This window comes from Suncus etruscus, chromosome 18, assembly GCF_024139225.1.
Source record: "Suncus etruscus isolate mSunEtr1 chromosome 18, mSunEtr1.pri.cur, whole genome shotgun sequence".
NCBI classification, from domain to species: Eukaryota; Metazoa; Chordata; class Mammalia; order Eulipotyphla; family Soricidae; genus Suncus; species Suncus etruscus.
In genome coordinates, this window is record NC_064865.1 from 38,876,061 (window position 1) to 38,891,336 (window position 15,276).

General features: G+C 47.6%; 1 protein-coding gene across 1 annotated transcript in view; it reads left to right on the plus strand.

Annotated features, from left to right (window-relative positions):
- Nucleotides 1-853: 853 nt before the first annotated feature.
- The window catches only part of BLTP3A (bridge-like lipid transfer protein family member 3A), a 79,713-nt gene continuing 65,290 nt past the window's right edge, over nt 854-15,276 (plus strand). The window contains exon 1 of the mRNA XM_049765234.1: nt 854-920. Coding sequence (XP_049621191.1) covers nt 877-920 — 44 coding nt within the window. The 5' untranslated portion in view covers nt 854-876. The remainder of the gene's footprint in view (nt 921-15,276) is intronic.

The following is a 15,276-nucleotide window of genomic DNA, read 5'->3' on the forward strand; positions in this document are numbered from 1 at the left end:
ACTCATTTACCCGCTCACTGCCTGCTCGCCCCGCCCCTTGACCAGATAGCCCCGCCCAGAGGGCCTCTGGTCCTGCCTATCTCTAGCCATTGCCTCATTTCTCCGCCCCTCTATCAGGTAGCTCTGCCTCGTGAACCTCTCTGGTCCTGCCTATTTGCCGCCTTATTGCTCCGCCCCTGCCTTTAGCTCCGCCCCTTATTAGTAACCCCGCCCCTTAAACCTCTGGTCTGGCCTATCGATCGCCTTATTGCCCCGCCTCCTGCCTGATCGCCCCGCCCCCTAAGTCCTATCGCCCCTAGGGCCTCTGGTCTGGTCTATCCATCGCTTCATTGCCCCGCCTCCTGCATACTAGCCCCGCCCCCTTGATCCTATAGCCCCGCCCCTTGGAGCACTGGTGTTGCCCATCCATCGCCTAATTGCCCCGCCTCCTAACTGCTCGCCCTGCCTCTCTATCAGGTAGCCCCGCCCCTCAAACCTCTGGTCCTGCCTAGCCATCGCCTCATTGCCCCGCCCCTCCCACTAGCCCCGCCCCTCTGCCCGCTCACCCCGCCCTCTGCGCACGCGCCCGCTGAGGCGCGCGTCCGGGACTGCCGTGAGCCGGGCAGCCGGGCGGGCGGACGGACGGACGGCGCGCGCTCTCCGCGTCTCAGCGTGCGCCGCGCGGGCGCTGCGGTGCGGGTGCGGGAGCGGGTGCGGGCGGGCTCGCGGCGGAGCTCGGGGCTGCCGGGCCGGGCCGGGCGGAGCGCGCCATGGCGGCGGCGGCGGCGGCGGCGGCCGGGGCGGCGGTGTCCGGTGTCCGCGCCGGGGCGCGCTGAGTGAGGCTCAGGCCGCCGCTCGCCTCTCCGCGGCCGGCCGGGACCATCTCGGACGCCAGCCATGGCCGGGCTCATCAAGAAGCAGATCCTGAAGCACCTGTCCCGGTGAGGCCCCGGCCCGGCCCCCAGGGGCACCCCCAACCTCTGGCTGGCCGTCTGTCCTCCTTGGCAGGGCCCAGGCCCTCGGACTCCCACCCCCTTGCCCCCCGCAGTGCTCCCTCCCGCCCCCATCCTCCTCCCTAGCACCCCACTTGACTCAGCCCCTGCCCCCTCTCCCTTCCCCCTTCCTGGATCCTCCATTCCCCCAGGACCCCCGTCACCCCAGTTCTTTCATGATCCCGAGTCCCCCACCCCCATTGCCCAGCACCACCTCTTTTTTGGGGGGGTCCCTCTCTGCCCCTGTGGCAGCACCCCTTGGAAAAGACAGAATGGCTTGGGGGGGTCCCCCTGGCCTCCCCCCTCCCCCCCATTGGCACTGCGGTACCAAGCACCCAGCACCACCACTTCTTGGGGCTGTCTCTCCCTCTGCCCCTGTGGCAGCACCCCTTGAAAACGAACAGAATGGCTATGGGGGTCCCCTTGGCCTCCCCAGCCCCCCATTGGCACTGCGGTAGCAAGTACCCAGCACTTCTTTTTGGGGGTCGTCCCTCTCTCTGCCCCTGTGGCAGCACCCCATGGAAAAGATAGAATGGCTCTAGGGGTCCCCCTGGCCACCCCTCCATCCTTGCTTCCATCTGGTGGAAGATCTGAGGAGTCTTAGGTGTCAAGTTTCTAGCACCTTCTTCCCATGAAGATGTCTTTTTCTGGGGGGTCAGGCCGTGTGATGTGAACTCAGTGGTACAGAGCACTTGGCCTAGAGTGTGTGTTAGGCCCAGGATTGGACCCCTGGCACCATAGCCCTTAGTCAGCTGGGAATAGCGATGGATGTGTCCCCCGAAAAGCAACAGCAATTAGAAGGAATGGGGGAAGATATATATTTTTTTTCTGACATTCTTGTTCAGAGAACTAAGTGCCTCTCAGTTTTTGGCTTTCGGGTCATGTATTCCGCTTGGCCCAGTGATTTGGGGAGTTAGGAGAGACCCCCTCCCTCCCTTCACTTAGTTTTCACTCCTTCCAAATAGACTGCTGGTGGTGCCTAAAGAGGTTCATCCAGCTTTGTTCCTTTCTCTTTTGGCTTTTGGGTCATACCCAGGGGTGCTCAGGGTATACTCCTGACTACATACACTCCGGTCATTCCTGGCGAGATGCTGGGACCATATGGGATGCCAGGGATTGAATCTGGATTGATGAGCTACCCACTGAACTATCACTGAGGCCCATCATCCAGCTGTTGTTTCTGAACCCAGTGGTCAGGATGTGGGGTTTGGAATGTGGGGGTGCATATGTAAGGGGTTGTATGAGGTCAGACATTGGCAGCCTTAAACTGATGATGGATCCATCCTGGTCTTTGTGGTGTGGTGGTTGCGAAGCTCTGGCTGCTACTTTCCCTTTCCTGTTTGGCCTCAGCCTTGTTGACTGTTACTTTCGCTTTTTCAGGCTTTAATTAGGAATTAGATTTAGATATAGCTTTCTGTTAAACACCACTTAGAAAAGAGGAGAGTGGTGCAGGAAAGTGACTTGTAGACCTTTTCCACCCTTGAACCACTTTCCCTGTTCTTTTGTAAAGAATGTTTAGTGAGTTTGGTTGTTCAGTGTAAATGAAAGTAAGGCTAATGCTTGAGAAATGGGCTTGATAACTAAGGGAAAATGATTATTTGAATATAGAATCATGGACTGTTAGGTTTTAAAGATGATTTTAACTAACAGTTTTGTATTTAAGAACCTGATTAATTTTTTCTTTCTTTCTTTCTTTATTTTGGTTTGGGGCCACACCTAGTGATGCTCAGGGGTTACTCCTGGTTCTGTGCTCAGAAATTGCTCCTGGCAGGCTTGAGGGACCATACGGGATGCTGGGATTTGAACCGGTCCGTCCTGTGTCGGCCGTGTGCAAGGCAAACGCCTTACTGCTGTGCTATCGCTCTGGCCCCAGTTTTGTTTTATTTTTTGGATCACATCCAGTGTGGTCAAGGGTTACTCCTGACTCTGCACTCAGAATTATCTCTAGCGGTGCTTGGGGGACTTTAGCGGATGCCTAGGCTTAAACCTAGGTTAGCTGTGTGCAAGGCAAGCTCTTTACCCTCTCTACTGTCATTCTGACCCCGAACCTGCACTCTCTCTAGTTTCCTTCCTTCCTTCCTTCCTTCCTTCCTTCCTTCCTTCCTTCCTTCCTTCCTTCCTTCCTTCCTTCCTTCCTTCCTTCCTTCCTTCCTTCCTTCCTTCCTTCCTTCTTTTCTCTCTCTCTCTTTCTTTCTTCATTTTGTTTCTGGGCTACACCTGGTGACATTCAGGGGTTACTCCTGGCTATGCACTCAGAAATCGCTCTTGGCTTGGGGAACCATATGGGAGGCCGGGGAGAGCGAATCATGGTCCATCATAGGCTAGCGTGGGCAAGGCAGACCTACCTTACTACCTGTACTACTGCTCTGGCCCCACTAGTTTTCTTTTTTCATCTTTTTTTTTTTGGGGGGGGGGGAATCACACCCAGCAGCGCTCAGGAGTTACTTCAGGCTCTGCGCTCAGATATTGTTTCTGGCAGGCTTGGATGCCGGGAATTGAACTGGGGTTCATCCTATGTTGTCTGCGTGCAAGGCAAATGCCCCACTGCTGTGCTATCTCTCCAGCCCCTTCTTTCTTCACCTTTAAACTGGGAATGATAATAGTATCTAACTAAGGGGCCGGGCAGTGGCGCTAGAGGTAAGGTGCCTGCCTTGCCTGCGCTAGCCTAGGACAGACCGTGGTTCGATCCCCCGGCGTCCCCCCAAGCCAGGAGCGACTTCTGAGCGCATAGCCAGGAGTAACCCCTGAGCGTCACCGGGTGTGGCCCAAAAACCAAAAAAAAAAAAAAAAAAAAAAATAGTATCTAACTAAAAGGGTTATCATGAGAATCACTTGAGTTAATGTGTATAAGAACGTGGCAGTGTCTAATAATTAGCCAATGAGCAATAAAACGTGAATACAGGGGTTACAACTTGTGTGGCAATTTGATATAAGCCATAAATTTCTCCAGAAAAATCCATATATTGGGGCTGGAGAGATAGCACAGCGGTAGGGCGCTTGCCTTGCAAGCAGTTGACCCAGGACCAATGGTGGTTCGAATCCCGGCATCCCATATGGTTCCCCGAGCCTGCCAGGATCGATTTCTGAGCAGAAGAGAGCTAGGAATAACCCCTGAATGTCGCTGGGTGTAGCCCCAAAACAAACAAAAAAAACCCCCCAAAACAAAAATCTATATATGGAAATGGTAATGTGTGTGTGTGTGTGTGTGTGTGTGTGTGTGTGTGTGTGTGTGTGTGTGTAGAGGGAAACTAGCACCACACTTACTGGTGCTTGGGGCTTACTCCACTCGGGGGACCATATGTTGTACTGGGGGTGAAACCTGGGTGGGCCACGTGAAAGGCAGATGCTTGAACTCCACAAGGCATCCTGGAGTTAAGTGACTAACCACTGACTAGCCCAACCGTTCACATCCTGGCTGAGGAGAGAGCTAAGTTTCCTTAATTGCAGCTTGTCTGAGGAGGAAATAAAGTCACGGAATAGATTCTAGCTTCATGGCTCTGTTATACTTCTCCCTACGGTACATACCGTTTCTATAACTTGTTATAAAAGTAGCTGTTTATTTGTTTTCCCTTGGGTAGGGTATTGGGTCATAACCCTCTGTGCTCAGGGCTAACTCCTGGCTCTGTGCTCAGGGATCACTTCTGCCAGGGTTTAGGGGACCATATGTGGTGCTGGAATTGAGCCTGAGTCAACCACAAGCAAGCCAAGTGCTTTATCCTATGTGCTTTCTCTCTCTGGCCCAGACAGCATTTTTATTTAAATGTGTGAGAAAAATTATTTAAAATTTTTTTGGGGGAACCACATCCGGCAGTGCTCAGGATTTACTCCTGGCTGTTCAAGAGGTCACTCCTGGCAGGCTCGGGGAACATTATGGAGTTCTGGGGATCAACCTGGGTTGACTCCATGCAAGGCAAGTGTCCAACTTGCTGTACTATTGTACTGCTACACTGCACTGGCCCCTCAGCAGCTCTTTTATAGAGTCGAACAGGTGTGACCAGACCATTTTCTGGCTGGCTGTGGAAGAGGAGGGTTTTTTTCCCTGGCTGTAGTACAGGACTCCAGGAAAAGGTGGTCGGACACGGGCTCTGTTTGGGGGAAAGGGCAAACTCTTGGAGTCTGTCCACTTGTTTGAGTTGGAAAAATTGCCTAATCATGTGTAATATTTGTGTGTCTCTACAGTCTCTGCTGCCCACACACAGGCTGGCTTGCCTTGGAGGGGGACTGATGCCTCTGGAGCTTGCCAAACCTGATGGGCAAAGGAAAAGAGGGAAGTTAGGCTGAGTTACCGTGTTAAATCAATATTTGTAGGTGTTTAATAATTGTTTGCTGCTGCTGATGGTATCATTGGACCCGGAGGACAGTGTCCTTTACTTGGAAGGACAACTAAGTGTCTCGTTATTTTGATTTTGAACTTGAAGTTTCATGTGTTCAAGTTGTCGAGTTAGTGAGCTTTTTGATGTTGTTTTGGGGTCACACCTGGCAATGCTCAGTGGTTACTCCTAGCTCTGCTCTCAGGAATTACTTCTAGCAGGGCTCATGGGACCGACCATATGGGATCTTGGAGATCAAACTGGGGTTGGCTAGTGCAAAGCAGGTGCCGTACTTGCTGTACTATCTCTCCAGTCCAAGTGGTTTAGTTTCTTGTGTGTGGGCCACACTTGACGACACTCAGGGATCACTCCTGGTAGGGCTCAGGACCATATGGGATGCTAGAAATCAAACAAACTTGGGTTGGCCACATACATGTAAGGCAAGAGCCTAAGTAAGAACCCTACCCACTGTACTGCCACTCTGAACCTTCAAGTATCTTGTTGGAGTGCATCCTCCTTCTTAGTATAGTATTTTGGTAAACAAGATTTGAAGGGAATGGAATTCAAGTTGTTTCTGTTAAGTACTTCTTTAGGGTCAGGTACTGAAGTGGGTACTGGGTTTGTAGCAGAGAAGTGGAATTAACAAGCCCTTGCTAAAGGCTATCGCTTGAATAACTGCTTCAAAAAAACTTCAATGAAGGGGCCAGAGAGATAGCATAGCTGTAGGGTGTTTACCTTGCACGCAGCCGATCCAGGATGGATGGTCCAGGATGGATGGTGGTTCGAATCCTGTATGATTCCCTGAGCCAGCAGGAGTGATTTCTGAATGCAGATCTAGGAGTAACCCCTGAGCCTTGCTGGGTGTGACCCGCCCAAAAAAAAAAAGAAAAAAAAGACTAAGAGGAGACCTTTATGAGAAAGTAAACTGATTTAAAAAATTTCCAGGACAGGGTTGGAGCAATAGGGCAGTGGTAGGGCGTTTGCCTTTCACGCAGCTCATCCAGGACAGACCTCGGTTCCATCCCTGGTGTCCCATATGGTCCCCCAAGCCACAAGTGATTTCTGAGTGCATAGCTAGGAGTAACATCACTGGGTGTGGCCCAAAAACCAAAAAAAAAAAATTTCCAGGATAATCTCATAATTTTAATACTAATTTCCCAGTAGGAATACACCAAATTAGAAGATAAAATTGTCATAAAAGTCACATAAGCTCAATGAACAAAATCAACAACAGAATGAACAACCAGCAATAAGCAGATGACTTAATGACCCTATTGTAAAACAGGACGATTTTCACAAATTTTCTTTCTTTTTTTGCTTTTTGGGCCACACCCAGTGATGCTCAGGGGTTACTCTTGGCTATGCCCTCAGAAATTGCTCCTGGCTTGGGGGACCATATGGGACACCAGGGGATCGAACCGTGGTCCGTCCTAGGTCAGCTGCATGCAAGGCAAATGCCCTACTGCTTGCACCATTGCTCTGGCCCTTCTCTTTCTCTCTCTCTCTTTTTTTTTTTTTTATTATTTTGGGTCACACCTGGCCGTGCTCAGGAGTTACTCCTGGCTCTGTGTTCAGGAATCACTTCTGGCAGGCTCAGGGGATCATACGGGATGTTGGGTATCGAACCCAGGTTGGCCGCATGCAAGGCAAATGCACTACCTGCTGTGCTATCACTCCTGCACACAATTATTTCTTTTCTTTTTTTTTTTGTTTTTTGTTTTTTGGGTCACACCCAGTGGTGCTCAGGGGTTACTCCTGGCTGTACGCTCAGAAATCGCTCTTTCCAGGCTCAGAGGACCATGTGGGATGCCGGGATTCGAACCACAGTCCTTCTGCATTCAAAGCAAACACCTTACCTTCATGCTATCTACTCCGGCCCCACAATTTTTCTTTTATTGAAGTTATTTTTTCTATAATTCATTACAATTTAGTTGTACCAAGCGATATTAAGTAAATTATTTATACCTGCCAAAGGGCAGGTTTTGGAGAGGTTGGGAAACTGGTGGCAAAGTATGTGGTGGGGAAGGACTGTTACACTAGTGGTGGGATTGGTGTTAGAATATTGAATGTCAGTAATTATGAGTAACACTGTAAACTAGGGTGTCTAAAATAAAGAAATTTAATTAGAACTTTTTTCCCCCAAGGATCAGAGTCATAGCACAACAGTAGGGCATTTGCCTTGCATGCTATGGACGTGGGATTGACTCGGGACCAACCTGTGTTTGATTCTTAGCATCCTATATGGTCCCCAAACCTACCAGGAGTGTCTTTTTTTTTTTTTTTTTGGTTTTTATGGGATACCAGGGGATCGAATCACAGTCTGTCCTAATTCATCTGTATGTAAGGCAAATGCCTTACCACTGTGCCATAGCTCCGTCCCCACAGGAGTGACTTCTGAGCACAGAGCACAGAGCCAGGAGTGACCCTGAGTGCTTCCAGGGTCACCAAAACCAAAACCAAAAGAATCCCACATAAACCCATAACTTTTTTTCAGGACAGTGGGTAGGGAACTTGCCTTGCCTGTGGCCAATTTGGGTTCAATCCCTTAGCACCACATATGAACTGCTGAGCCCTGCCAGGATTGATTACTGAGCTCCGCTGGCTGTGGCCCAAAATCTGAATAATAATAATAATAAAAAAAAATGAGTCCTGGATCTGCCAGAGGGCTCAAAGGACTGAGAGCAGGCTTTGTGTTGCACATGACCCCTAGGGCCCCAGGATTAACAGCCCCTCCCTAGCACAGAGCCTGGAGTGGCTCCCGCAAAGATGCTGGGTGTGGCCTCCAAACCAAATAATAAATCTAAAATAGACTTTTCATTAAATCATCTGTTTTTCTTTTTTGTTTTTGTTTTTGTTTTTTGTTTTGTTTTTGGTTTTTGGGCCACACCCAGCAGTGCTCAGGGGTTACTCCTGGCTGTCTGCTCAGAAATAGCTCCTGGCAGACACTGGGGACCATATGGGACACCGGGATTCAAACCAACCACTTTAGGTCCTGGATCGGCTGCTTGCAAGGCAAACACCGCTGTGCTATCTCTCCAGGCCGTTTTTTTTGTTTTTTGGGCCACACCCGTTTGATGCTCAGGGGTTACTCCTGGCTAAGCACTCAGAAAACACTTTACCTCTAGCGCCACCTTGCTGGCCCCTCTTTTTTTCTTTTTTGATTTTTTTTCGGGTCACACCCAATGATGCTCAGAGGTTACTCCTGGCTCTGCACTCAGGAATCACTCCTGATGGGCTTGGGAGACTATATGGGGTGCCAGAGAACCCGTGCCAGATGTGTGCAAGGCACGTGTCTTACCCTAGATTATCTTTATTTTTAAAAACATATAGTGCTGGAGAGATAGCTCTGAGTACCATAGTGAGACTGAACCTCGTCCCCCAAAGTATGATATTCTTATGTTAGATCACCTTAGCCAATGATCGTTTGCTACACAAGTAAGAAGAAATACGGTAGTAAGTCAAAGGACTGACTCATGGACCTTGTACTCTGGAAACAAGTCATTCACTTTATCTCTGCCACTTACTGAATTGGGCAAGTCCTCCCTCCCTCCCTCCCTCCCTCCCTCCCTCCCTCCCTCCCTCCCTCCCTCCCTCCCTCCCTCCCTCCCTCCCTCCCTCCCTCCCTCCCTCCTTCCGTCCTTCCTTCCTTCCTTCCTTCCTTCCTTCCTTCCTTCCTTCCTTCCTTCCTTCCTTCCTTCCTTCCTTCCTTCCTTCCTTCCTTCCTTCCTTCCTTCCTTCCTTCCTTCCTTCCTTCCTTCCTCCCTCCCTCCCTCCCTCCTTCCCTTCCTTCCTTCCTCATCCTTCCTCCCTCATCCTTCCTCCCTCCCTCTCTCTTGTTTGTTTTTGGGCCACATCTGGCAATGCTCAGTGATTACTCAAGGCTCTAAATTTAGGAATCATCTTTGGTGTGAGGTGTGGTGATCCATGGGGATGCTGGGGACCTAACCCAGGTTGACTGCATCCAAGGCAAATGCCCTACCTGCTATCTATGCTATTGCTCTGGCCCCTGCAAGATAGTTTTTAGTTTAACAAAATGTACTTAGATATGAAGGCAGGAATACATGTTTTTTTGTTTTGTTTTGTTTTGTTTTTGTTTTTAATTTTTGGTCAGACCTAGCAGTGCTCAGAGGTTACTCTTGGCAGGCTGGGGGACCATATGGGATGCCGGGGATTGAACCTTGGTTGTCTACATACAAGGCAAATACTCTGCCTGCTGTACTATCAGAGAGGAATACATGTTCAAGGGAGAACCGCGAGCTTCTCAGGGGGTGAAGCTGGGAATCTAGTATATTATAGTATCTGTCATTTAATATAATAGTTGTTTGTTTTTTCTTTTAAATTAAAAAAATTTTTTGTTATTTATTTATTTATTTATTTATTTATTTATTTATTTATTAATTTTTGGTTTTTAGATCACATCCGATAGCGCTCAGGGGTTACTCCTGGTTCTATGCTCAGAAATCGCTCCTGGCAGGCTCAGGGGACCATTGGGATGCCGGGATTCGAACCACCGTCCTTCTGTGTCTAAGGCAAACGCCTTACTGCTGTGCTATCTCTCCGGCCCCCTTAGTTGTTTTCTTTTTTTTTTTTTAACATTTATTTTTTCTTTTTTTAAATCCCTGGTTACCCCCCGGTACCCCATGCTTCCCTGGTTACCCCTCAGATCCCTCTCTTCCCCAGTTTCCCCTGGCTATCCCCATCCCACCCCCGCCACCCACCCACCCACCCACCAGCGTGCTCCTGTTAGTTTTTTTTTTTGTTTGTTTGTTTGTTTTTGGTTTTTGGGCCACACCCAGTAATGCTCAGGGGTTACTCCTGGCTATGTGCTCAGAAGTTGCTCCTGGCTTGGGGGACCATATGGGACACCGGGGGATCGAACCGCGGTCCGTCCAAGGCTAGCGTAGGCAAGGCAGGCACCTTACCTTTAGCGCCACCATCCGGCCCCTAGTTTTTTTTTTAATTAAAATTTTTTTAAGTTTTGGGGGCTACATCTGTCCATGCTGGGAGTTACTCCTGGCTTTGTACTAGGGTCATTCCTGGTGGCAAATTTTTTTAACGTGACTAGGAAAATTAGGGATACTTCCATGGAATGGATGACAGCAGCCAGCTTTTTTTGGAAACGAGTCAGAAGTCTTAATCATTTACTTTAATGGCTGCAAGAAATATGACTCTTAGGGATAGAGACATGGCTGATAGACATGACAGATATTTAAGGTACAGAAGTATTGGGTGAGTCATGAAATTTGCTTTAACATGAACAAATATGAGAGTATTTTGCTGAGTGAAATGAGTGAGAGGAAAAGGGATAGACATAGAATGATTGCGATCATTTGTGATATGATGTGATGTAATGTGATGTGATGTGTGTGTGTGTGGTGTGTAGTGAATAGAATAATATCCAAAGACAATAGAGATGAGGGACAGGAGGACTGGCCTGTAGTAGGAAGCTTGCCACAAATAGCCAAGGCAGAGACGGTACCACTAAGACAATGATAGTAGGAAATGATCACTCTGGACAAGAATTGGGAGTGCTGAAAGTGATAAACTTGATATCTCTTAAACTAACAGTATTGCAAAACACAGTGTCTAAAAGAATAAAAAAGGGAGAGAAAAAAGAAAATTGCCAGTGAGACAGCAGGTGGGGAGGGCAGGAGGGAACATGGGAACGTTGGTGGTGGAAAATGTGCACTGGTGAAGGATGTTGGACTTTGTACGACTGAAACTCAGTCATGACAACTTTAACTGTTTATCTCAGTTATTCAATTAAAGACTTTATAAAAAATAATTTATATTATGAAAAAAAAAAAGTATTGTGTGAAATTCAAAGGCATGACAGGTTTCCAGATCCCTTTTGGAGATCAAGAGGCCCTGCCGTGAGCTCCTCCTCCTTTGCTCCTGGTCCTGCTTCTACTCTATTATTTATCTGCTCCAGTGACCAGCTTCGCCCCCGGGCAGCTGCAGGCTCGGTCAGGCCATTTATGTCAGGCTAGCAGGCCTCGTCTTATCGCTCGACTTAATTTTCCAAATAATTGTTTTGTGTATTTTCTGGTAAATCATAATCATTTGTGTCTTTGTTTCACTTTCTGGACTTTCTTGTGTTGCTTCAGGGTAAAGCGCTTTCATTGGTTTGGCAAATATATAATAAAGAGCCTTTATAAAACACGTTAGGTTGATCTAGTCCTTAGACTAAGTCTGTGAGGTTTTATACATGAGAAAATGAAATGTGGGGAGGCTAAATATCTTGTTCCAAGTCATAGCTAGTTAGTGATGGAACTGAGATTAAAATGCAGGCGCTCTTGATTCCAGACCTCTGCTCTCTTTTTCACACTTTTGGATGCTGGGGATTGAAGCCACATACCTGTGATGCATACCTTGTATTACTGACCGACTTCCCTGTCCCTGAACCTTGCTCTTTGCTTATTGAGTTTTGTTTGTTTTGTTTTTGGGCCACACCTGGTGGCACTCAGGGGTTACTCCTGGTTCTGTGCTCTGAAGTCACTCTTTACAGGCTCGGGGATGTCGAGGATTGAGCCCACATCTCTATGCTTCTGGATCCATAGTCTTTATGCCACCCCAGTGGTGTTTAAATCTTAACTTCTGGCTCTGCACTCAGTGATCACTCTTGGCACTGCTCAGGAGACGGTCCCAGGGATTGAACCTAGGTTGATTGTGCAAGGCAAGCATCCTGTACTATCTGGTTAGCCTGCTGTACTATCTGGTTAGCCCGTATCCTTGTGCTGTGTAACCACTGTACTGCTGTGTTGCTTCTCATCTATGTAGTATTTATCTTTTTTGGGGTGTGGGATGTGGGGGTGAGTTTGAACCATACTTGGCAATGCTCAAGACTTGTTCCTGGCTCTATGTTCAGGGATCACTCCTGGTGGTTCCTCTGGGGAACCTGGGATTCATACCAAGTCACTCATGCGCACCTTATCTTCATATTATTGCTCAGACCCTCTGTTGATTATTTTGATGATAATACCCTTATCACCAGGTCCCAGGAAGGAACAGAATGTTCCAAGGAGTCCTCACTGTCCCCCTTCCAGTCATTCTACCACAAAATGTAATTATCTTTATTTCGGATAGCATAGATTGGTTCTGTCTGCTTTGAGTCTCTGTAGAAATGGAATCATTACAGTAGCTTTTCCCCTTGTGTTTTGGTTTGGGATCATACCTGGTGGTGCTCAGGGGTCACTCCTGGGTGTTTTGGGGGGAACCATCTATGGTGCTGGAGATTGAATGGGGGTTGGCTGCATGCAGGGCAAGCACCTTGTACTATTCTCTGGTTCAGTGTGTGTGCGTGTGTGTGTGTGTGTGTGTGTGTGTGTGTGTGTGTTTGCTGATTTCTTTAGTTCAACATTATGTTATAGTGATATTAATCCCTATTAGGGCAAATTGTAAATTCTCATCTTATTATGTGAAGATACCTCCACTTAGATATTTGCTGTTGGTGATTTGGATAATATTCCATTTTAGAGTGCTAATGAATAGTGCTTCTGGGAACTCTAATACATACCCTTTGGTGTACACATGTACACCTATCTATTGAGGATATACATGGGTGAGATTTTGGAGTTATGGGATATGCACATGTTAAATTCTAGTAAGTATTTTGAAATGATATTTCCAAGCAGCCTTACCAATTTACACTTCCACCACAAGTGTATGAGAATTCTGATTCTACATACTTACCAACATTTTTATTTCTCAACTTTTTCATTCTCACCATTCTGTGAATATGCTTTGAAATATTTTTTTGGTTTTTGGGCCAGCACTTGGGTTATTCCTGGCTCTGCACTCAGAAATTATTCCTGGCTGTCTCAGGGGACCATATGGGATGCCAGGGATTAAACCCAGGTTGGCTGTGTGCAAGGCATAGTTCTACCCACTATGCTATTGCTCTGGTCCCTGGATTTTTTTTTTTCGGGCCACACCCATTTGATGCTCATGGGTTACTCCTGGCTAAGCGCTCAGAAATTGCCCCTGGGGCCGGGCGGTGGCGCTGGAGGTAAGGTGCCTGCCTTACCTGCGCTAGCCTAGGAGACGGACCGCGGTTCGATCCCCCGGCGTCCCATATGGTCCCCCAAGCCAGGAGCGACTTCTGAGCGCATAGCCAGGAGTAACCCCTGAGCGTTACCGGGTGTGGCCCAAAAACCAAAAAAAAAAAAAAAAAGAAATTGCCCCTGGCTTGGGGGGACCATATGGGATGCCAGGGATCGAACCGAGGGTCTTTCCTTGGCTAGCTCTTGCAAGGCAGACACACCTTACGTCTAGCGCCGGCCCCTGTATTTTTTTTAACCTTATTTGTGATAAGCCTTTAATTCAGCTCTATTTTTGCTACTGTTTAATTTTAAAATTCTGATCTATTTGTAAGTTTTAGTCATAAGCAAATGTCAGAACCTTGAAAGTATAACATCTGTTTTGAGAAATGTGCAAATTAGGAATGTTTAAGAAAATAATTTCATAATTCACAATCATTAGCCTTTAACTTTTCTCTTTTTTATATTTTCAGACATCTTTTAGATTTTGGTGTAGATAATAGTTATATATTTATAGAATAGTTCTGTCACTTTTACCTTTTTTTATTTAGTCACCATGATATTACAAAGTTATTCATGATGGGCTTCAGGCATACAGTGTTTTTTTTTTATTTGTGGTTTTTGGGTCACACCCGGCAGTGCTCAGGGGTTATTCCTGGCTCCAGGCTCAGAAATTGCTCCTGGCAGGCATGGGGGACCATATGGGGCGCAGGGATTCGAACCGATGACCTCCTGCATGAAGGGCAAACACCTTACCTCCATGCTATCTCTCCGGCTCCCGGCATACAGTGTTTTAACACAGATCCCTTTCCTCGACTAATGGCTCCCCTCTGGCTCCCTACCCCCCATTTGCCTCCCACCCCGCAATCTGCTATCTATAAGAAATGTTATTTTTTTTCTTTCTTTCGTTTTTTTTGAGGGGAGGATTTTGGGCCACACCCAGCGACACTCAGGGGTTACTCTGGCTGTGCATTCAGAAATTGCTCCTGGCTTGGGGGACCATATGGGACACCAGAGGATAGAACCGCAGTCCATCCTGGGTCAGCCGCGTGCAAGGCAAACACCCTAGTGTTACCCTATCGCTCTGACCCCATATTTTTTTTTTCAAACTTAGGTTTATACTGTTAACCTTTCTTATTTTATTTTATTTTTTGTTTATGGGCCACACTTGGTGACGCTCAGGGGTTATTCCAGGCTATGTGCTCTGAAATTGTCCCTGGCTTGGGGGACCATATGGGATGCTGGAGGATCGAACCATGATCCATCCTAGGTTAGCATGAGCAAGGCAAACACCCTACTGCCTGCGTCACCATTCTGGCCCAACCTTTCTTATTTTAAAGCAATCATGTCCATTTAAGCATTTATGCTCATATCTCAACTTGGGGTGTGTGATTCCTTATACTCCATGGGCTTCTGGCATCTCTGTGGAGAAACCTGCTTTCTCTTGAGTTACTTTTCTTTCCTTTCAAATAAAACTACTTAATATATCTATCTATCTATCTATCTATCTATCTATCTATCTATCTATCTATCTATCTATCTATCTATCTATCTATCTATCTATCTAAACCCAAACTGATCACATAAGTGAAATGAGGGTCTGCTCATCAGGCACCTGAGGTTTTTTTTTTTTTTTTTGGTTTTTGGGCCACACCCGGCGGTGCTCAGGGGTTACTCCTGGCTGTCTGCTCAGAAATAGCTCCTGGCAGGCACGGGGGACCATATGGGACACCAGGATTTGAATCAACCACCTTTGGTCCTGGATCAGCTGCTTGCAAGGCAAACGCCGCTGTGCTATCTCTCCGGGCCCGCACCTGAGTTTTTGTGTGAGTTGGTCAGTACCCCACTGATACTGCAGTTTATCTTTTTTGTTGTTTGCTTTTGGATTTTGGGCCACACTCAACCATGCTCAGGCCTTACTCTTGCCTTTCTGCTCAGGAATCACTCCTGGTGGTG